A 24412-nucleotide genomic window follows, 5' to 3' on the forward strand; every position below is an offset into this window, starting at 1 on the left:
CAAACTTACATAACTATACCTTTTATCTTTCTTCTCGGCCACATCAAAGCAAAGTCGATATCATTTTCATCATCAGACATTCAAGTCTCCCTATTTCTTGGAGATCACTACCCCGTCCTTGAATAATCTTCATCATCAGAGTCACCATCTGTAAGCTGAGTGTCGGGATTTTTCCTCATTCAGGTCTTTTCTTTATTTGCACAATTTCATCTCAGTATCATCAGTGTCTACATCATTTATCTCGTTTTTCACTCAGCTTCGTAGAAGGTTCTGCTGGTGATATTCCTTTGTGATGTGGTGTCAATTTTGGTTTGCCACTTGCTTCTGACAGCTGAAGGACAATAAGCTTTTTCCAGATTTGATATAGCCAAAGTTTCTAAGAGACCCTTTGCTGTTGAATCATTCTGCAACTCCAAGCTGCTGCCACACCTGCTATCATCAAAATTATCTATAACAGGTTGTCGTTGACGTACACGGAGCTGTAAGTGCTATCGTAATGCGGCAAAATTCATACACATCTTTGGTTACTTTTTTTTAAGAATAGAGGCCCATTTTTGCATCTGGTTGATTCTGGAAAAATATAAGGAGAAAAAAAGTCACAGAATAAACTTTTACCAACAACAATAAACAAACAAGTTATGAAGTGCAGTTCTGGCCTGAATGTGAACATCTGAATGTTATTGTCTATTTTTTTACATTACATAGCTTTAGAGCAATTACACTCTTACTAATTGTCTAATGCTCTAATTATTCACTGTACCTTGAGGACTAATCTTATCTATTGAATATACTTTCCAGCTATTTATCAAATTTTGCTTCCTTCTTCTCCTTAGCTACTTTCTGCTTTGCTTCTGAATTTGGCTCCTCCAGTCTTACAGATGAGGTTTGTAGTAAAATCACCACCATCAACAACAACAAAATAAGTGCCAGCAAATATTAAGTGTCCGATCCAGATGAAACGGATATTTTTTTTTTCGACCAAGAAAAATATACATGGGGTTTTGATCAATGTCCCATCCACTTAGGTACATATCAAACATATACACGTGAAAAACCACACAAACCATGCAGTCCCGAGAATAAAATGCGATCAAAAAGAGATCTTAATATTTCAAAAGATGAAACTTTTTAGCCGATATTACTAACCCAAGTCTGTCGTCTTTTTTTTTTTTGGTTTTTTTTTTTTTTTTTATTTGGTGTTTGGTTGTTTTTTTTTGGGTGGTGTCTCTTTTTTTTTTTTTGGTTGTGTTTTTCTTTTTGTGTTGTGAGTTGGGTGTTTTTTTTTTTTTTTTTTTTTTTTTTGTTGGGTTGGCTTTTATAGCTTCAAAATCTTGTAGAAACGTTAGACACAATGCCTCTAGGAAAGCGCCCATGTTACGGTCCGTGATAGCCGAGACTATTCTCCACTAGAGCTAGAAAGTTTAATAGAGAGATATCTACCTCTCTGGTTATACTTCGATTTAATATTCCATATGATTTATGAGCAAATATAAGACAATTCTTAAATGGATTATTAATGATAATATTAAGTGAAATAGTTTATTGATGTTTTTCAATGAAACGTTGATCGAAAACAAAACTTCAGTATCACAATGGGAGATAATTACATATACACTGGGAATTCCATCCTCAGATCGAAGAACGCTTGTGTGACTCGGAAAATATTAGCGTGGTAAAACGCTCACTATAACAGGAAAGAGTTTTCTATGGTGGCATGTTTCGGAAAGAGAATTAGGTTCATAGGTAAGAAGATAAAGTGCCTTTTAACTGAACTAACGTATTGTTAAAGAAAGTGTGGATAGAACTTCCTGTGTACGAACCTTATGTGGCTCAGGCTCTTTATCGAAGTGTGTGGTGTTTTTCAGCAGCTAAGGTTATTTTTGCGTTATGCGTGTTTGCTAAGGAGAACATGATAATTTCCATACAGACAGTGACTTTATTTCATAATTACACTGTACTGTAGTTGCATTTAAATAACATTCTAAATAAACTAATCCAGTGTTAATATTACTTTCAGTTTACTTAAGTTTTTGTTAATTTTGCACAGATTCAAGAAATGTTACAGTTTGCTTCAAACTCGTTGTTTATAACATAACGTGAGTACAAAGAAGTAAAGAAAATAGGTGAAGAAAGCTATTTTAGTCGTTAGATTTTTCACATTTAAGTTAGCACACATTTATTTTCATTCAATTTCGAGAACCAGCTTTAAAAAAATTATTAAAAAAAAGTTAAGAAACAAATTTATTTCTTAGGAGCATTGTAATAGCTATTAACTTTTCTCCTCTCTGTTCAATAGGATCAACCTATGGCATCCTACCATTACTCTATAAGAAAGTTCTGCCTTAATTGCTAGTAGCATGTAGAGAAGAATTATCTCAATTTTTCACAAATGTCTGTTAAGCCTTAAGTAGTAGTAGCAAAAATAATAATGAGGATTTATATAGCACTCTTTCAATGATTTTTTTCAGAGAGTGCTTTACAAAAATAATAGACAGACTGAATCATCAACAACCTTGCACCTCTATTTGCATATAACAGACATGCTCACTTTTACAACACACCCACTCATACACAAAGCAAATAACAGACACACATTATGCACGCTCATGGTCAGGGAAGGGTCACAGTGAAGTTGCTGTTTTGAAAAGGTGCGTCTTAGGAACAATTCAGTAAGAACAATTTTATTGCATGAAAATGATTTGGAGAATTTAACAGTGTCTGAAGATAAGGAGAATTTAGTAATAGATGTTGGATAATAGAATCCAACTAGTGCATCATTGTTACTCAAAGTTATAATTTTTTGATTTACAATTGCTTGTTGATGTTAAGTGTGGCATTAGCAATATAGGACAGCTTCACAAACAAGTGTCATCCCTGTAAAATGAATAAAGCATTTTAAAATAAATGCTTTTATGAACTTTTTTTCCTTAGGTATGACTATAACACTTTTGAGGGAATTAAAACACAATAAAAAAAAAATATTGTGGGCCTATGCTCCTCAGATGAGCAACAAGGAATAAACTAACTAAACAAAAATTAGGCTTGATGAAATAATGCTAAAGAGCAATGATTTTTGGATCTTCTGTAGCCACATCTATGAAAATCCAGCTGTTTACCAACATGGAAACAGTGTTGATTTAGAGAAGGTATTGCCTTGAAAAATATGAGAAGAAAGCTGATATACGTATAAGTTCTTTTAAACGCAGAAAAGGAACGATATTTATTAAAACACTTGCAAAAGCTGTAGAGATACACAAATACTTTATACAATTGTTTAACTTGTTTGCAAAGAAGTTCTTTGATTTTAATTAAGAGGTGGATATTTCTGGTTGTGCTTAATGATGAATAATAATATTTTATCATATGATCTTTTAAATAAGCAGAATGTGTGTCTGATCTTTGATCACATTCAGGCTGTTCATTGGCACAACCATGAGCACCTGTCACCAGTCCAAGACTGGCTGTCCTGGGTTCAGATCTCATCTTTTTTCACTGATCTTTTTCAGCATGTGGCACTCAGCTCAAAGACTTCAAAATATTCAGCTTATAATTGTGTCTTTACCTTCTCAGCCTTGATCAATGGCACACCATATATTACTTGTCAGATACCTTTGCCACTGTTTTAAACGACATAAATCTGTCAGTAGCTTAACGAAGAAAGATATTTCCATATTGTTATTGTTACTCTCTTTTAATTCAATTGTTTATGCTAACTTGTATTATTAACATGTATGTTATGAATTGTAATATTTTATTCTCAAAATTGTTTGAGCTGTGCTCGTATTCTGTGATGGTGAGGCGGCATGGCCTGAGCAATAAATTTTGCTCATTTGTTTGTTATCTCTCACATACACAGAGGTGGCAGGGAAAGAGGGGAGGGAGCAAGTCTGACTCAGTCAAAGTGATAGATCAAAAGATGGAAAATGTGGAAGAATTAACAGCATAAAACAACCCTGGAAAAATACAGGTAGCCAGTAGGTCAATAATGTGTTCACATGTATATATGTGTGTGTTTATGTGTTCATTGTAATTTGTTTTGATTTCAGTGTTCAGATTCTGCTATGGTTTATTCATTTTGAATATCAAACATAGAGAAACATTTGATAGAGGTATGAGGAGAAAAAAAATCTGAATGGCAGGACATCAGCAGACTGACCAGATGGCAGCATCTCTTGCATCACAAGGATTACAAGAAGATGCAGTTCCTTTTAATTCAACACCTTTGCATCAAAATGGTGAGAAGCCATTCTCTTTTCTTATACTATGTGCTCAGACAGAATTTATTCTTGCATGATTCTCTGATTCTAACTGGGTATTGTAGGCTGTCTTGATGTTTTTGTAACTGTGAAACCTAGGTTTGTAGATATGAATGAAAGGAAAGTTAAAACATAAAAACAGAGTGTAGATGTATACATGAATATGTAGGTACGTGTGTGAGAGAGATATTAAAGAACTTAACTTGTGGTTGGAACATTGCAGTTCCCCAAAGAGGAACAGGAATTGACCTGCAGCAGACAAGGTCATCCTTATCATCAACACCATCTTTTGCTGTACCACCACAAATGCGGACTTCGAGGACTGCTATATCATCGAGTCTTCCATCCCAGAATATGCTGACACAAGAAAGTAGAAGTATTTCTCCAGTTAACCCAAACTCAGGCAGTGATGCATTGTCACTGCAGCAAGATCTTTTGAAGCAAGTTGATCCAAAAGCTGTAAAGGCTGTAACTGGAATCATACCATCCTCAGGATCTTCCATTTCACCATCAATGTCAAGCTCACTTACTGACTTGCCTTCCCTGAAAAAGACTCCGTCTTTGAAAGTTGACGATATCTCAGATGAAGACATTGAGAACTACAAAAAACAGTTTCCGAAGGATATTAGATCAGATATATATGATGCTATGATCATTCATCAAGATGAAGATGTACAAGAGGTATTACAGTTTTTGTCACGAGTTAACAGTGATGTTCAGCTCAGCCAGGGAGAAAAGGCCAAGGTTGTTCTTTATACAGATGTTAGGCCAGATATCGGTACTCCAATTGGTCAGTTAGACGAGAGCTTATCTTTGTGCACATATGTTTTCCTTTATGTCACCAAAAAATTCTGCTCAGATGGTTGGACAGAATTTTCCAGCCAGACTTGTCTTATGGATGCTATTTATAATTCAGAGAAAAAATGGTCAGTGGTTCCAATATTTACTGAACCCAGAAGACAAGCAACCTACAAAATACCAGCAAGCATTCGTTCTCTGAAAGGCATCCAGTACTGGAGTGAAGACAAATTTTATGCAGATTCCCTGCGAAAGTTGCTGGATGACAAGCTGTATGTGCGAAAAAGTAAAGAGGTTGAGCTGAAGCATAAACGAAAAATGTGGATCTTGAAGAAAAAAGCTGAAGAAATACGAGAACAGGACAGAAGAGAACAGGAGACACGGCATGCAGCAGAAGAAGAGATGCTTACACAGTCAATGTATGAGAAAGCAAAGGAGAAGAAAGAATTTCAGCATGTGAAACGCATACAGCTTCTAGATCAGTCACAAATGGAGCAATTGTGTCAAGAATACAGCAGGCATACATATGAAACAGGATATCTGCAATATCTTTCCAAGTGTTTTACAGCACCAGCTAATCTTGATAGCTATATGGGTGCAGATGTTCCACCTGTGTTTCATTCAAGCCTGAGTATGCCACACAAGTCAGCTGTACAAACCCCTTCAGGCACATATCTACCTCGAGAAATGACACAGAGTCTTGAAGGAACCAGCAGTTACATCCCACATTTCACTGTAAGTAATTTATCATCTGACTCTGAACTTTCAAAGAGCATGGATGATTCAAATACATTTCCCTCTTTGACAGCACCACAAGCCCAAATATCAAAATCTTCAGGTACTGAACTGTGTCCTCTATCTGTATCGTCAGACCATTCGAGCCCATTGTCATCTGGGTCAGGGTCAATGTCAAGAATTTATTCACAGACGCATTATAATAACCCAAAAGTAACAACACTGGGTACGGGTAGTGAATCTGTCCTTAGAGGCAATGAGATGGATAAGCATTACAAATATTTTGATCTTCCAGCTACTGATCATAATAAAACTATGGCAAGTCCAGGTAGCATGGCTGTTTCACAGAGGCGTGGAGGAAACAGCCAAGAATCCATCTTGCATTTAACTGAAGATACTTCTGCACAGCAGCAAAGAGGGTTATTACTGCCAGCTGGTTCAGAGAGATTGTCGGCAAGTCCTGACATTGAAGAGGATATTCCTCCAGCCTCTCGAGTCAGTACTGGCAACCTAGGAGAGGTACAAATGCTTCAGCAAGTCAGTGGCACACAGATAAACAGTGCTAATACTGCATCTGTGCTACCTAGACAAAGTCACTTACCATCACAGGCTCCAGGGAATATCATGGCTGGTCCCACAAACCCATTCACAGAACACCAACATGGCCCACATGTTGGCAGTCATCATTCCCCTTTGATGGCAGCATCTCAGTATGTATCAGGTCTTCAGTACATCCCACCTGAAAGATTCCCAACCAGTGCCTCAGTGCCAGGGCATTATAACCCTTATCTTCACTTGGGTCAGCAGGTAAAGGAGATTCACCACCACCACTATGTTAACCCCTATGTGCCTCCAACTATCAATATCAAGAAGGTGGAAAATGTAATGGTGGGAGAAACAGTTCAGATTACCCAAAAAGACAACAGACGTGGGAGACATAAGGCAGATTATCAGTCACCAGTCAGGTGAGCAATATAAACATTTTTAATAAACATGGCTTGGCAGTAAATGAGTATAGAAACTATTGGAGCATTTTTCAGTGTAAATTTTGATCCTTTTTTTGCAAATTTTTAAATGTAAAGAATTTGATCACGAAATTCCCAAATATAAAAATCCTTGATGAGGAATTAAAGAAGCGTATGTAGATAGTAGTTCCAGATCATGTGTGCTGGATCCTGCTCCTTCCTTCTTTTCTGCATGTAGATTGTATTGATGTCGTGTTGCTTGTAGATTGTCTTGATGTTCCTGTTGAACTGGTGAGTTCAAGTCTTCTGTTGTTTACTCACTTATAAAGGAGTCAGGGTTTGTAGATTGTATTGATGTCGTGTTGCTTGTAGATTGTCTTGATGTTCCTGTTGAACTGGTGAGTTCAAGTCTTCTGTTGTTTACTCACTTATAAAGGAGTCATCTCAGGATCAGAACTGTTTGAGCAGTTGCAGTCCAATTTTAGACGTCTTTTCTGTTCAAGATTTTGGACAAGATTGTTTTTTCTCATTTTCTTGTACACGTGGAACAAAATTTTCTTCATAATCCATTCCAATCTGCTTACAGAAAGGGTCAAAGTACTGAGAATGTGCTCTTCTGAAGATAATTATCAGTGATCTCAGGGTTCCCAGGTCCTTGCAAGGTCCTTTTAAGTCCTTTTATATTGAATTTTCGCCAAAAGGCCTTTTAAGTCCTTTTATTTGCCATGCGGTCCTTTCAAATTCTCACACAGGTCCTTACATTTTCTCTGTGACCCTTTTAAGTCCTTTTATCGATAAAATATTACAACAAATTTATTTCCGGAGTAGACTTTGGCGCAAAATACCGACGATTTTTCGCTGCATTGCTATTTTAATCACATGACTACCAGTCTCGCTCGCGGCGGGAACGTCCGTTCGGCTTTCGCGAGTTCACTCTCGTCGTGTCGACACATTTCTTGTCTGCTTAACAATTTGAAAAGATGCCGGGAAGTGCTCTTTCAGGAGAAGTGGCTAAAGGAAGACAAGTATAAAGATTGGTTAATAAAAGACTTGAGCAATAAACATTTGGCACGATGTGCTGCCTGCAAAATATCTCTGAATCTTTCATCAATGGGCGAAAGTGTTCTGAAACGCACATGGTTACCGAAAGACACAAAGGCAAATAAAAGTATTTCTGAAAGATGCGCGCTTTTGTGTAACTGATTACTTTCGTCATCGAGAACATCCACAGCCCGCTCAAAATCAGACGGCACCGACCAGCTCTGCAAGTGTGTCCAGTAAGTTGACAATTATTTATCTTTAGCGATTCATTTTAGTAACGATGTGGGTACTTAGAAAAACACATTAAATTAAAGCGTGCATACATTTTGCGGTTTTTTCCACTCTTTATTAAGCCTATCGTCTAATTTACAGTGAAGCCAATAGCTTAAAGATCAGTAATAGCAAAGAATTATTTAAATTAAAAAGTTGAGATTTTCATTTTCTCATGATCGAACTACAAATAGAGTTTTATACAATCACGAATCTTACTACAGCTTTGCTGCAGAAAATTGATCTGAATTTTTGGCATCTGATCAGGAAAGATTAAAAAGAAAGTATAATTAATAATGTATGCTTATTATCCTATTTTACCAGCAAATACATTATTTTTTGGATTTTTAAAATCAAACAATTAACATTAAAGCTAAATCAGTTAGCTGAAAATAACTTCATTTTCAACTATGCTGCCATCTTTATACTTTAACTTAGTTTAGTATTATTTATATTATCATGTCATTAATTATTGCTTTTGAAACCTGTCTTTTATTCAGACAGAACATAATGTTTACAGACATAATGGTAACTTAAATGTTTTCTTTGAATAGGTTTCGTGATGAGCAATGAACGATTGAAGGCAGAGATCCTGTGGACTCTCAAGATTGTGGAATCACACTACAGTTTCAGATCTGCTGAAAAGTCTGCTGAACTGTTTCGACTTATGTCCAGACAGCCAAGTAGCTGCAGAATTTAAGTGCGGTCAAACAAAAGCCAGTTATCTAACTTCATTTGGGCTTGCTCCTCACTTTCGAAATTGCTTCTGGACTGTGTAAATTCGTCACCTGAGTATGTTCTTTGTTTGATGAATCTTCTAACCATAAGACTCAAACTAAACAGCTGGATTTCCATGTTCGTTACTGGAGTGACAATGCTGTAAGGACTCATTACCTGACTCGGAATTTTTGGGTCATTCCGCAGCCATAGACTTCAACAAAAGTTCAGTAAGGTAATTAGCGAATCAAACTTCAAGCAAGCTAATTTACTTCAAATTTCTATGGATGGACCTTCTGTAAACCTAAACCTTCTTGAGAAAATTAATAACGACATGATTACCAATCACAATGTTGGTTTGTTAAATGTGGGCAGCTGTGGACTCCATGTTATGCACAATGCATTTAGGCGTGGGTGCGAGGCTTCTCAATGGGAGCTTGAGTCATTTCTTACATCTGCTTATATCTTGTTCAGAGACAGCCCAGCCAGAAGAGAAGATTATATAAAAGTAACTGGTTCCACATCTTTTCCAGCCAAGTTCTGTGCTCACCGATGGCTGAAAACAATTCTGTTGCTGAAAAAGCAATTGTTATGCTTCCATACTTGGAAAATTTTGTCAAAGCTGCAATGGAGAAAAAAATAACATTGCCAAAGAACAAATCTTTTGATATTGTAAAAGCTGGAGTCTTATCTACCCCTTTGCTTTCATGTCGTCTGGCTTTCTTTAGTTTAATTGCCAGTATACTTGAACCTTTTTTGAGAAAATACCAAGCTGATCAGCCTCTTCTTCCTTTCCTTTGTTTAGACTTACATGACATTATGAAAAATCTGATGCACAAATTTATCAAGTCAAATGTACTTAATAAATGTGAAACTGCCCTCCAACTTGTGCAGGTTGATATATGCAACAGTTCTAACCATGTCAATCTGAGCATGATCGAACTTGGCTTCAGGGTTGATAGACTACTGGCTGTAGCTAAGAAACAGTCATCAGTAAACGATGGAACTCTCATGGCCTTCAGAGCTGAATGCAGAGATTTTTTGAAAGGCAGTTGTTCTAAAATTGCAGATAAATCTCCACTGAAGTACACCCTAGTGAGAAACATAACTTTCTTAAACCCAAGACCATGGGGGAAAAAGACAAATCAATACAAAAAATGAAAAAAGGTTTTGTTGTATTGCCAAGGTGTGAAAAGGTTTGATGATGTGACTTGTGACAAGGTATTGTCAGAGTTCCGTAATTTTCTTGACAGTTCTGCAGGTGAGTGTGGTAGTAAGGCTTTTGACCCTATGACACAAAGACTGGATAGTTGGTTTATGATGCCCTTGCTGGAAAAGCAGAGTTTCAGTGTTGTGGTCTGTTGTCAGACAGTTACTCCTACTCTCTCATGGTCAAGCTACAGTGGAAAGAGGATTTTCATTCAACAAAGAAACAGTAGCTGACAATCTTAGTCAGACTGCACTAAAAGCACGCAGAGTAATTCTTGATCATATTCACAGTGTGGAGGGGTGGAAAATGTTGAGATCTCCAAACCACTGATGATATCCGCTTCTAGTGCCTATGGCAGGTATGAACGTTACTCTCTGAGCAGAAGCAGCAGAAGGAAACAGAAGAAAAGCAGGTCCACAGAAAGAGATTAGGAGATGAGCTGGTAATACTCACAAAAAGGCTAAAGACCACCAGTGCCGAAGAACGACACCTGCTGGAACTGGCTGACAGACATAGTTTCCAGGCTGAAGAGCAAAAAAGTTTTTCACTTATTGAAAGATCTAACAACATGCGTTTGTTAGCCAAAGACAAGAAGAAGGAGATAACAAAGATTCAGTCAGACATTGATAGATTACAGGAAGAAATTAAAGGTGTTGAATTGTGACATTCAGAATTAATGTTTATTTCAGTTTAAATAAGCCTGCACAATTCTGTACATGTATGCTATGGAACATGTTAAAAAACCAGAACTATTTAGAGGAAATTAGGTTGTGTAAAGAAATTGTATTGTTTAGTATTGGTAAAGCTGTAGGGGTGACAAAGAATTGATTTCATCAATGAAACTTTGCTTATAGTAGATGGATTGCTTTGTCATTTTGTAATCTTAATCTTATGTGTATTAGTATATCATGCTGTTTATGTATATGTTTGCATGTGTTACATGTATGTGTAATAAGAATACTTAAATAATATCTCAAGGTTAAAAAAAATGGGCTGTAATGCTTGACAGTTTCGACTCATTCCATCTTTGGTTTAGCATTAGGATCACACTCTTTTCATTCCTCATCTGATCCTCCAATCCTTGGCATTCCTTGTAGTCACAAGAAAAATGTTTGGTCTACACATCTGTACAACACTAGTTGCCCTTCCGTATTCGCAAAAACGCTCTTTTTTTCAAAAGTTCTTTAGAAACTTACTCTTTCTGAACTTTGATCTTCTAGTACTACTGTGCATAGCTCTATTTCTATCTCTCTCTTCCATTAGAGTGTGTGTGCGAGAGAGAGACACGTGAACTGACTTTTGTATTACACAAAGAATGGCTTCAGGTTTTGCAATTATTATTACTTAGATTTCTAGAAAACTTGGAACATTAACGGTGTATGTTATCAGCGCGCTAAGGACACTTTTTAAGTTATCTAATCTAAATATGGCAGACAGGCATCAAAATTAACTCTTTGATTATTTATTACTAGAAATACATGTATTTGAGGAACATAGAGAAGACCACAGATTCATAAATAACATCTTCCGACCACACAAGAGAAAAACTTAAGCATTGATGACTGTCACTTAGGTCCTTTCGAATGCATGAAAGGTCCTTTTAAGGTCCTTTTAAGGTCCTTTTTTGGCACCATCCCTGATCCCTGGGAACCCTGTGATCTGCTTTTGGGTTTTGATGATGATACAGTGTCCTTTCTTGCATCATTAGACTTGTCATTAGATAGCACTGTTTTGGCATTCATGATGCTGCTTTCTCCTAGTTTTGCTCTTTGGTCCTAACTTGACCTGGACTGTGAATGCAAACTCATATTCTTCTGCCTTCTTGTTTGAGGTCCGGCTTGGGTCAGTCTTGGGACCAATAATTATTTTTGTGTGTGCTACATCTGACATTATTAATCACCATAGCATTTCACATGTAAGTTTTGCTGATGATACACAGTTTTATCAGTTGTCTCCAGCTGCTGAAGTTGATGATTGGTGACTTTCTCAGGCATAAAAACTTGAATGTCCAGAACCAACTGCAGCTAAGTTGTTTCCCCAGGGCAAAATGGGGAAGTTGAGGAGAAGCATCTTATTTCCAACATTATAAGGCAGTGTTTAGACCCTGCAGATATTCATGTTTCTTTACCCTAGGAAACCTTTGCCACTACTTTACTACTATAGCTGCAAGAATGAAACAAATGTGGGGTCAGAACACCACTTTATAACTTCTGAAAGAAAATGCTCATGTCTTTGAATTTTTCATAACTTTGGCCCTAGGCTTCATTGGGGCCCATTCACAAAGAATGCACGGACAGAGGTCATTACCACATTCAGACATCAGCATGGAATAAATTACTTGTTAGCTTAGGCCACTCTTTCACCACCTTTATATCCAAACTGAAGGCTTACCTTTTTCAAAATCAGTGATTTTACCCATCCATGTCTGGACTGTGTGTTTGTAATGTATGTGTTTGTGCATGCAAATGAAAGGTTTATATTGGATTAGAATTGTATTATTAATTTTTTTCTTTATGCACATCACATTGATCATATCATTTGGAAAAGCCATACATAAATATTCATCATTATTTATAAAATAAAATTGCAAAGTATAAATGCAGTGTGGTGACAACCTCAGGGTCGTAATAAAAATACATGTAAATTAAATTAAAGTACTCCAGATTATGTAAAAAGTATTTGCCAAGTTCATCAGAAAATCTTAATGATTGGCATCAGGAGTCTGAAGATATAACAGAGTTTAGATGTTTGACATGTAAGTGGATTTGTAATAAATAAATCAGTTACCCTTGAAAGCTGACATTTTCCCAATACATTTTATGAACTGTCGGTGAAAGTGGTGGTAAGGCGCGAAGGTGGTAATTTTTTTAAAGTTTCTTATACCGGTATTAGTGAAATTAGCTTACATTGCTGGCTAAGGGGGGCGTGCGGACGTACCTTTGTTCGTCAGGGGGGCGTCACTAGTAAAAGGTTGAGAACCGCTGCATTAGAACATGTACACTGGTACTTTTTTTGTACATGGTCAACAAAAGCCTCAATATCATGTTTAACTGGAAGGCTTAGGAACTGGTCTAAAAACCCTTGACAATTTTAACTGTGGGTCTGAAAACCCCATTAGTTTTAACTGGGATATGAAAATTTGTTTTATGGATAGGAAACCCTGGAGATAATGAATAACCACAAAAATCTTAATAATGTATTACTTCTTTGTTATGCGTAGGGATAGGGAAGATGGCTTTCAGGATACTACACCAGGGGAGTTTGATCCTGAAGAGCTGGTTTCACGAGGCCCTGACTCTTTGAGCTTGCCATCAAATGTGCCCATCAGTGGACTGACAGGACATGTTACAGCTGATAGGATTCAAAGTCAGCCGGTGTCATCTATGACCAGTCCAGAATGTAAGCCATTGTACAGCAGGGTCTATAATAGCAGAAGTCAGCCAGCATGTGCAAGCCAGAACATGTTGGCCTAATGTGCTTCTTAATCTTTCAAATCTTCTTCCCCTTCTGTGTTATCATACTGCTTCATATATAATGGTACTTTGCTTTCCTGTGGCAGTCCCAATCATCTGTGTTATCATACCGCTGGACATACAGTGAAACCTTGGTTTTCGATGATAATTTGTCCGAAAACAATTGGTGAAATCCAAAAACCGATGAAAACCAAGGCAATTATTTCCATATGAATCAATGTAAATCCAATGAATTCATTCTAGATACTCCAAAATACATACCAAAAAAATTTTTTTTATAGAGAATACAGTGTTTGATACTAAAAACAATAAGGAATTAATATAAAATCAATGGTGTTTATTATAACCATCGTACCACAATGCAGATCGGTCGTCTGCTAGATGTGTGATGCACCAGTCGTCTCCCTCAATCAATAGGTTCAGCAGACACCAGTTACGGAGATGACAGCCCCAGGAGTTGTTTAACCAACTACCCTCTACAAAAATAAAGAAATAATTTAGTGCACTACTAGAGTGCTACACAATAATAAAAAAAGGCTCTAAAACACTGGAAAGCAATGGAATTGTTGGGCTAGATGCATGGGGTGATGCTCACACAAGGAGAAACTGAAGCCACCCCAAGCAGAATATGTGGGTCGCCTTTTGTTTTCGCAAAATTAGCAGCGAGGTCATGGGGGGCATGCTGACAAAATCCTAGGCAATTCTAGGAAAAGAATTGACAATAACTGAATTCAACAAAAACCAAGGTTTCACTATATGATGGTACTTCACTTTTTTGTAGCAGTTTTGTGCAGTTGAGCATTAGCTAGCACTACCAGCTGTCTGCTTGGGACAATGACAGCAGTACATTTGAAGTTATCCTTGTCTGTGCATAACTTGAAAACACAGTTTTCTGCAAAAGGTGCAAGCTTTATTATGACCAGAAATGGTATGATAAACCAGTATAATTAAAAATTTTAATATCACAGATGAAAACAAAATAAGTGTCTGATTTACACCTTAAAAGTTTCTGTTTTTGACAGTGTTTATAGGTCAAAGCAATGATCGAGAAAGACTTGTAGTCCTGTCCTTTATTGGCTATGTTTGATGAGACTGTCTCAGTATGGCCTATTAATGTGGGTAGAGGGAAATATGCTAATAGTTTTTGCTGCTGCTTACATTGTAACAGTTATAATAATTCCTTGTTCGAAAATTTTCAGTGCAAGGAGAAGGATCAAGAAAAAACCTTCAGTATGGCCTTGCAGACCTTCCCAGAGCACATTCTAGTGTGGGAAATGGAAGTATTAGATATCCACCTCCTTCACCACACGAAGGAATACCAGCTATGGCAGTAAAACCTGTGGCAGTCACAAAACCTTTTAATTCGTCTGTAGAAAAGTCACAGTGGAGGAGAGAATATGATGCCCAGCATGAGACTGAAGTCAAGAGACCAGGTGAATCCAGAACAGAAAGTAGAGAACTTGTAGATAGTAATAACAGTGAAACTGAAGAGGAAACCACATTAAAAAGTAAGAGGACATGATGAATAACAGCAATTCTTTTTAAAATTTAATTTTTTTTTGGTGAGGTGGGAGATGGGAGAGTGGTTCAGTAGTGGTGACCTTAGGGCAGCATGGCATGGTATTAAGAATAGGTCCTCTGTTTAGCTTGTGAAATGCTTTTGAAAAAACTGTGGAACTTGGAGGCGTTGATGAGTGTGATCTTCCCAACATGCTTAATTCTTTTTTATGTTTGCTTTGAGAAACACAACTTCTCTCATAATGTTTCCACACTAAAACAGTCCCTGAGGCTGTCATATAGTGGCAGTTTGCTTATGAAATTTGGTTTCAACGGCACTAAAAAATGTACACTTGTTTCTGTACTAGTTTCATTTTGGCTTCTCTGTCTTGTGAGTGGAATTAATAAAAGCTTGGAGATAGTTATTCGTGTGCAAGAAAGCTGTTGACATTGTTTCTAGATACTTTAGGGATGTACCATTGAAGGTTTTCATTTTCAATTTGGAAAACGTGTGCTCAGCTGGCCATCAACATTTCAAACTTGATGGCAGGTAGTCTTTTTGGCATTCAACTATAAATTAGTGGGATAACACAACTAGTTAAATTTACAATGGCATTTTTAGATTTAAAAATTGTACTACGAGCTTTCTCCAAATATTGTTTCTATAATATTATTTGCAAAAATATTGGTCTGGAAACAATTTAAAATGTTTTTGACAGGCTGGTTTAAAAGCTCAAAAGCTGGCATTACTTTTTATAAATTATTAATGTTATTATGCAGGCCTATAATTATGTAAAGCACATTGAGTCTGGCTGATGCTGGATAAAGGCACTATACTAGTGTACTATTTATTATTGCTTCCTGCACTGATGAAAGATCATGCTTAATTTATAGAGACATAATCTTCATCTGTTGATAGAAATATTTTTATTATTTGCAGTGCATGCTTAAAAGCTGTACATATTTATGTTTGACAAATGCTGAAATGTTGATTGAATGATTAACTGTTGTGAATATTTATTGTTCATGTTTTAACATGAACAATTACTTTTATTTCTATGTTCAACTGTTGTACATGAGTAACTCAAATGTTTACAGTTGCGCATACTGCATATATGCATGTTTAACATATGAGTGACTTATAGGTGTAACATTTCTGTGCCATTCTGCAATCATGACTGTCAGTATGATACAGATGTGGCATATTTAGTATACAGTATTGTTATTTTAACTACAGAAGTCTGTTGTACAGATATGGGAGGGGAGGGTATGGAGTGATGGGGTTAGCATTGTGTGTATGGGTTCATATTCATAGTGGTATGGATGAACATGGTAGCATAGACAGTAAAGATGTTGACTTATAAAACATTCATTTATTAAATGCTGCATGAACTGAGAAATTTAGGATGCTTTCAGTGTAATATATGTATATACATATTTTTAATGTGTATATTATGGAGAGAAGCAAAGGGCTTAATGTTAGAAAGGTGAATTGTGTGTTTCAGTCTGTTACTAAATGAGAAACATATACCCAAAAATTTTGATTAAAGGAAGTATGAAACATTCACTATCTGTGCCATCTAGTCTTATCACTGTTATAAATGGAATTTTTTCCTGCTGACTGGTGCTGATGTTTGCATTTTTCAGTGGCTATCTTCATATTTATTTTTTACTGCACAAACCCACTGTCATTGCTGCATCAGGTCTTAGAAAGCTATAGTGTATTACACAATAATCAGACTAACCAGTGACCAAAAGTTTGTACTATTTAGTGTTATGAAATGGATTTCCTTCTTGTTAAGCCACTGGGTTGACCTATTTTCTGGTATCATAGAAAATCATTTGTTATTGGAACAAAAATTCTATCTGGGAAATGATTGTTTCATTTCACAACAGGAAAGAACATACCTTTAAATGTGTGTTTACTCCATTAATTTATCTGGCAACCAATGGTGACATTCTTTGGCCTTCTCTTTGAGGACAGCCCACTTGAAGTTATTTTGAATTTCACGTTTCCAGATAAGAATTTTGCAAACCATTCTTTCACTGTTGAACTGCTGATGCATTATCACTAAAAGTTGTTCACACATTGCAATCTGGTTCTGTTGTTTCATACCCCCCAATGCAGAAAGAGAGTTGGAACTAGCTATTTCTCTCTGTAGCACAATGAAATGTAAAGCCATGACAAGCATGATGACAATACAGATGTCAAACAAAATATCATAAAAACAGCATAAATTATTTAGTTGACCAAATTAATAGCTTGCTTTTTAAAATTTGAAAATGGTCAGCACTTTTGTAACCCGATAATGAAGTTTACAACTGAGAATTGCATTCTACATAGGTCTTTCTAATGTCCTGTTTTTCTGCTTTTTAATGTAAGTTGGTACTTTAGTACATAATGATTACTGCTAAGAGGAAAGTTTTTTTTTTTTACTAAACATCGACAATGTTGTGGATCGTGACAATGTTATATGTTTGTAAAACAATAAAAGAACTGAAAAAACTGCCATTCTGCTGCTTGATCTACTGAGAAAAACTCAAGGTTGCAACAATTAAATGTATTCTTCTCATGCATATATATTTCTTTTCCAAATCAAGACTGCTACATGTATATACTTCACCGATAGTGAAATTTAGATAAATATGATCAAGAGAGGCCTTTACTCATTCCAAATGAAAGCAGTAATACACCTATACGTACATGTAAATCAGCCATCCACTCAACAGTTCACAACTTTGATGTGGTTGAGCATGGTGCGGCAAAAAGCAGGCATCTGGTGCCAGCTGGATGCGAACACCAAGCAATCAGTTAAAATAATTTTCAAACACTAGCTGTTTAAGTGGCTGCTCCATGTAACGCGACTGTCCACTCGTTTTCTATACCAGTAACATATACACCAAAAATGTATCGACTGCAAGAGGTGAAAACTGTAAGTTCTGTGTTCTTGACAACACACCTTTGTTTCGAGTTCGTGCATTGCTGGATAAAAGTCTGTTGTTGAAACACTGCATATTGCTGTGTAATATCATCTAGAAGACAAAATGCACAAAGCTTTATTCGCATTTCTATCGAAATACAAGGTTCTGGCTGTAGTTAGAGCAAGGAGACTGGGGACTAACGACGAGCTCCCCAGGTCAGGGGAAATAACTAACAACTCTCGGAATGAGGAAGGTGGAGGAGAAGGTAAGCAAGCAAATACAGGTATTATGATTTGATTCGGAGGAAAAGCCTCTAATTAAATCAATTTTAAACAAGGCTTAGAAAAGAAAATGAAAACAAACTTAAAACACTGCTAAATAAAGGGGCACCAAGAGGGAAATTGTATAACTTTCTCCCTCTAGTTATCATTTTAAAAAAATAATTACAGAATGGAATTCATAACGAGAGATGAGAGAAAAAAAAAACAACCTTTGGTATTTCATTTATATTATGTTTAGAAGTTACTATCAAATTCATTTTATATATATTCTATAGGTAATTCTATAGCTATAGAATGTATTCTAGGTAGACAATTTAATTCTGTGATTATAAAATGAATGATATAGCTCCCAACATGAATTCTATCGCCATAGAGAAAGAAAATAAAAATTCTCCTCTTGGCACCCAATAGCTAATATTATTTTAGCTTTTGTTGGGTTAAAAAATGTCCCCTAACTTATTTTTGTAGGTCTTGTTGGGGAATGAGATATTGGGGTCCCAGTTTTCTGGGCAAACACCCATCTCTTCCTTTTGGTGCTTTGCCCTTCCTCAACACTCTATGGAGTCAGGTATCCATTCACAACAGCTCTGTCTGAAAGGAGACTGGTCACATTACCCGTTAGCTCACACACGAGTCATCTGAGCGACTTTTGACAATAACGTTATTTCAGAGGGTGATACGAGAGACCCCCACCTACCAACTCCCTTTTTTGCTGATTTGAGCTGGTTGTGAGCGCACTGAGCAATGACAGCATGTCAAAGGGATGTTTCTCTAGTAAGGCGGGTACTGGCCTTGTTAGTTGTTAATAAGTAATTATAAAAGTTGTGGATTAATCTTCGTCTGACATCTGTTTTAAGCTGAGCTGAAATTAATGATTTAAGCTGAGACTCGTAGAAGAGCCAGTATTTGCTAGCCTTGCTATTTTACCTTTGCAATATTTCTTTCAGAAAAATTCAGATATGTCAGTGCCAAAGAATTTGCCAGAAGATGTTACAGATGATGCTGAACCATTTTCTTCAACACCAGAATTTGAAACAGGTGTTAGACCATTTTTGATTCCATAGATCATGTTTATGATTAGCCACTTAAAACCAATAAATTAACTAAATAAATTAGAACAAAGCCTGTAATCAAGTGTAATGTCAGTCTAATGTTTACTGTTATTGTAAAAGAAATCATAGGCCAGTGTCTTTAGATGTGGGTGAGATAGCCTATAAATGCTGTTTTCATTTAAGACATCTACATTTTCAAACTATCAATGAACCCCATCTTCTGTGTTATAAATTTTCAATAATGTTTAGGAAGAAAATACTTTTTAATATAGGGTTGCAAGATCAACGCTAAACAATTTTTTAGAGTGTTGATTCTATTTTTTTGTTTAACAGAGGTCAAAACATTTGGCAGAGGGGATTTACCATCACAATGTTCAAGTCAGTCACCTCAAAGTATAAACCAAGCAAATATCATTGAAAGAAACAGTTTGTCTGGAAGCAGTGACTGCAGTTCTGAAGGGGCCAGATCAAGTAATTCAGGGTTACACAGGAGTGATATACTTCAGAAAATTCCCAAAGAAAACAATATAAGTGATGAAGAAAGGGAAATTCTTCCAGATAATTTAAAAACTGACTACCATGATGCCATAATAGTGTATCATGAAAAAGACTACAATGAGGCAAAGGCTTTTATGTTGAAAATAGAACAAAACATTACGTTCAGTAATGGAGAAAAACCCAGAGTCCAGTTGTATGATTGTATGGGACCAGATACGGGTCTTATACTTTCTCAGCTGGATCACAACTTGAAGTTATGCACATACACATTTATGTATATCACTGAAATCTTTTTAAAAGACCATTTAACATACTTCATGAGTGTAGTTTCCCTAAGTGAGGCTATTTTCAATTCTAACAAAGATTTTTCATATGTACCACTTCTTTCAGATCGTAAGCTGAAGTTACCTTCAAGTATAGCATGTCTGACATCTTTAGAGCTTTGGAACAGTGAAAAAATGATGGACTGTCTTAAAAGATGGTTTCAAAAGGGATACAGTAAGCGGAAAAAGGAAGAGGAAAAATTAGAACATGAACGTTTAAAGTGGATAATTGAAGAAAGGAAGAGGCGAAAATAAGAATATGACAGGAAAGAAAAAGAAGTTCATGCTCTTATAGAAAAGTTAGATTGTAATGATAGAGATAAAAAAGAGAACACTTGACAAGAAAGACTGTCATGTTAAATGCCAGATCCTTTTGAAGCACCGACTTGGAGGACTGTCATATTGAAGGCTGGATCCTTTGAAACACCACTAGCAAAACTGTATTGTTTAAGGACAGATCCTTCTAAACACTTGGCTAGCAAAACTGTCATGTTTAAGGCCAGATCCTTTGAAACACCTGACTAGGAATACTGTTGTGTTCAAGGCCAGATCCTTTTAAACACCTGACTTGGGTTACTGCCATGTTGAAGGCCAAATCCTTTGAAACACCTGACTAGGAAAACTGTCTTGTTGAAGGCCAGGTCATTTTTAAGTGTTTTTCTTCTTGACAAGCAGTCTCATTGAAAGACACTTCCAGTAATACAGCTGATTCATTTTCCTAAAACAGCTGTGATCAAGCCTATCTTAAAGAAGCACAACTTGGACCTGAGCTCGTGTAAAAACTATAGACCTGTGTCGAATTTGCCTTTTGTTTCGAAACTTGTGGAGCGTGTCGTTGCTCAGCAGTTGACATTCCACCTGGATCGCTACAGCTTATTGGATAAATTCCAGTCGGCGTACAGACCCAAGCACAGCTGTGAGACAGCCCTTCTGCGTCTTATGAACGATCTTCTGTGCAGTGCGGATGCAGGGAAAGTGACTCTTATGGTCCTCCTCGATCTGAGTGCGGCCTTCGATGTCATTGATCACACCACTCTTCTGACTCGTCTCCAGATGGAGGTGGGCATTGGTGGTTCCGCCTTGCAGTGGTTCCATTCCTACCTCAGTGACCGCACACAAAGGGTGATGGTCAATCAAGCTTCTTCAGTGACAGTTCCATTGCTGTGCGGTGTCCCGCAGGGCTCTGTTTTGGGCCCGGTTCTATTTTCTATTTACACATCTCAGCTTGGTCCTCTCATTGAGAAGCATAATGTGAACCGTAAGATGTTTGCAGATGACACTGAACTCTATTTTTCATTTAGTACTGACAGTGAGTCGGTGCGTGAGGCAGTTTGTGCTGTAGAAGATTGTTGCTTAGAGGTCAAGTCATGGATGCTGAGGAATAAACTCAAGCTTAATGATGAGAAGACAGAGGCGATGCTATGTGGTTCCAAGCTTAGCCTTAGTAAAGTCTCTCTAGACTCCATCCAAGTGGGTCAAGCTAGAATCCCCCTCTCCAGCTCCGTACGGAACCTTGGACTCTATGTTGACAATCTTCTATGTCTGATCATGTCAGTTCTGTAGTCAAGGCATGTTATTTCCATATCCGCACTCTTGGACGACTCCGACCCAGTCTTAATAAGAAGACTGCAAATGCAGTTGCTGTGTCCCTCATCGGTTCTACATTAGACCAGGGCTTCTGCTAAGGCTAAATTCTTTGGGGTCCCAGGGACCCCTTCTTCAGATTTTTAAGGGGTCCCTGTTCTTCGCCCAACTTTGGAGGGGACCCCATCGACGAAAATTGAAGGGGTCCTCCGAACTTTTAATGCGTACTGTACACAATTTTTTGCGTAAGCAGAAGCCCTGTTAGACTATGCCAACAGCTGCCTCTGGGGGATTTCAAAGAGCGAGTTGTCGAGGCTACAGCGAGTGCAGAATACGGCTGCGAGGATAGTTGCAGGAAAGAAAACAACTGACCATATTACTCCTGTACTTCGTGACCTACATTGGCTTCCTGTGGAGAAGCGAATTGAGCATAAATTGTTAACCTTAACCTATGGCTGTCTTCACGACCTTGCGCCTGTCTATCTCCAAGAACTCATTCGCTGTTACCAACCCCAGCGGAACCTTCGTTCAGCAGCACACTTCAGACTTGAACGACCGAGTGTTCAGTCAGGGAATGCTAACAAGAAGACTGCGGGTTTCAGATCCTTCTCCAATGTAGCCCGCTTTGTGGAACTCGCTTCCCCTCTCGACCAAGAGTCTGATAGTATTGGATCTTCAAGAAAAATCTTAAGACTCACTTGTTTAAACTTTTTTGAAGTTTTCATTGAACCTGCAGTTTGGTGGCTGCTGGGATCACCGCGCATTGAGCGCATCTTTGTGATGCGGATACTAGCGCGTTATAAAACTACATCATCATCATCATTTATACAAATAATGGTGGTGGTGGTGATGATGGTTTTAATGTAACCTTACTCTAGAGCAGGGGTGGGCAATTAATGTTCCCAAGGGGCCGCATGAGAAATTGGGATGGTTTTAGAGGGCCGGACCAATATAGTTAACTCAGTTTTACCCAATACTGTATATATAGTATATATACTGGCGGGCGGGCCAGCGGGCGGGCCGGTCAGAGACAGGAGGCGGGCCGGCCTTTGCCCAGGTCTGCTCTAGAGGGAAACTTCTGGATGCTATCTTTTATGGTACTTTGTGACTTTAACTTGTTTGCAGGCACCCATTCACATATTTTAGTTTTATTTATTCGTGCATATATGTATGCAATTTACTGTTAGCTGAAATGCGATAAAATTGTTTTATTGAGTATGAGCAAAGAAATAAAATTTATAAGCATGCAGCACAGAAGCTTTTTTTTTTTTTTTTAAATAAGGAAGTGATTTGAAGATTATGGGGGATGTTGTAGATCCAGTTACAACAATTTTTAAAAGGCCATTTTTGTAAGGATGAAACTTTTCGTATTTTTGCTGTGCAAACCCACATTTATTGTCACTTCAGGTCTGAGGAAGCTACAGTGGAGGAAACCAGAATCAAATTACCAAGTATTGTTTGGGTTTTGTTTTTTTAAAACTAAAATGTAACATATTTTGTCGTCGATAGGGACAGGGGAACTTCTATAAAGCTATAATACTGTTTGTCGTCGCTGGGGTCAGAGGAACTTAAACTCAGTGAAAATATAACACTTTGTATGTTGTTGCTGTGGACGGACAACTTCTGAGAAACAGAAATCCAATTTACCCTTTATTCTTCGTTGCCGGTTACTGGCAATTTTCACACCCATGTTGTTTTTGTTTTCCTTCATTTTCTTTCCTCTTTTTTTTTTTCTCTCTCTCTCTCTATCCAGATGATCTTCCTCTTTTTTAACGACCTACTTTCACTCTGTCAAAACTCTCTTTCACGTCATGCACACCCATTCGTTCTTTACCCAGGGCTTAGCCTCTAAGCAGGGAAGAGCAACAAACTATAGGCCACGGCGAGGTCCCAACAAAATGTTTTTCATGCATAATTATATCGACTTTGTCCTGTACACTGTAACAAAATGTCCAAGTCTGCTACAGTTGTTGCACTTCTTTTCATGAGCTGAGAAACACTTGTGTTACTGTGTTGTCCGTTCACATTGGTGCGACCACGAACTTGTATCACTGGACTGCTGGCAGACGATTTTTTTTCCAGTTAACTACTAAAACGAGGCAGGAGTGTACAAAGCTTCCGGTTTTGTTACATTCATTGTTAAGGCTCGCCGAGACAACTTCGCCAGAGGCTAAGCGTTGGTCTCGGTAGACAGCAATCCGCCTATACACGTTTGTGGTTGTATTTTCACCTGCTCATGTTGCCGTGCCTTCAAAATGATGCTCTGGAGTCGTCCCTTTTCTCCAGCAATGACGAAGAGTGTGATGGAATTAATCATTGAATTAAAAAAAATGTGAGCACAGTAAAATGTACGGCCAGGAAAGACTACAATTGTTGTTGTATGAACGAACACGTTCGGGTGTATGAGAGAGAGAGAGAGCTTGAGACGCGCACATTAATGCGGTGGTAATGAACCACCATGGACCATGGACAACTGTACTTCAGTTTGGGTGTTGTGATATAAAGTTAAACATTGACACATGGACCCTATCGTCAACACAATCCAATAATTTGTCACTGCGTTCAAAATTACTGAAAACCAATGCAGAAGAGAAGAAGTCCTAAGTACAATGGACAGTTCATTACAACGACAAGAGTTCGTGATCAGCAGTCTTTGAAGTGCAAGCAATCAGTAAAATCTGCTAAGAAAAGAAGCAGTAACTAGGATGGGCTAAATGAAGATGATAGAAGTTGTCTATGCCCTGTTCTGCAATCTCGATGAGACACATGTGCATTGAAGCGACGTCAGGC

At 37.5% G+C, this 24412-nt stretch overlaps 2 protein-coding genes across 4 annotated transcripts; both read left to right on the forward strand.

Moving 5' to 3' along the window:
* The first annotated feature begins 1675 nt into the window (after nucleotides 1-1675).
* On the forward strand, nucleotides 1676-17469 carry LOC112554205. Of its 2 annotated transcripts, XM_025221857.1 has the most exons (6): nucleotides 1728-1743; nucleotides 2048-2096; nucleotides 4047-4235; nucleotides 4480-6754; nucleotides 13213-13391; nucleotides 14665-17469. In XM_025221857.1, the coding sequence occupies exons 3-6, from the start codon at nucleotides 4133-4135 to the stop codon at nucleotides 14985-14987; spliced, it is 2880 nt and encodes a 959-aa protein (XP_025077642.1). In that variant the 5' UTR covers nucleotides 1728-1743; nucleotides 2048-2096; nucleotides 4047-4132; the 3' UTR covers nucleotides 14988-17469. The 2 variants fall into 2 exon arrangements, with proteins under 2 accessions (XP_025077640.1, XP_025077642.1); XM_025221855.1 differs by lacking the exon at nucleotides 2048-2096 and having other exon boundaries at nucleotides 1676-1743.
* Nucleotides 17470-18114: 645 nt separating this feature from the next.
* Nucleotides 18115-20862, forward strand: LOC112554021. Of its 2 annotated transcripts, none has more exons than XM_025221589.1 (3): nucleotides 18115-18149; nucleotides 19113-19203; nucleotides 19551-20862. In XM_025221589.1, exons 1-3 carry the CDS (start codon nucleotides 18129-18131, stop codon nucleotides 20291-20293), a joined length of 855 nt encoding a protein of 284 aa, XP_025077374.1. In that variant the 5' UTR covers nucleotides 18115-18128; the 3' UTR covers nucleotides 20294-20862. The 2 variants fall into 2 exon arrangements, with proteins under 2 accessions (XP_025077374.1, XP_025077373.1); XM_025221588.1 differs by lacking the exon at nucleotides 18115-18149 and adding an exon at nucleotides 18638-18733.
* Nucleotides 20863-24412: the final 3550 nt, after the last annotated feature.

Source organism: Pomacea canaliculata, linkage group LG13 (assembly GCF_003073045.1).
Source record: "Pomacea canaliculata isolate SZHN2017 linkage group LG13, ASM307304v1, whole genome shotgun sequence".
Classification (NCBI taxonomy): domain Eukaryota; kingdom Metazoa; phylum Mollusca; class Gastropoda; order Architaenioglossa; family Ampullariidae; genus Pomacea; species Pomacea canaliculata.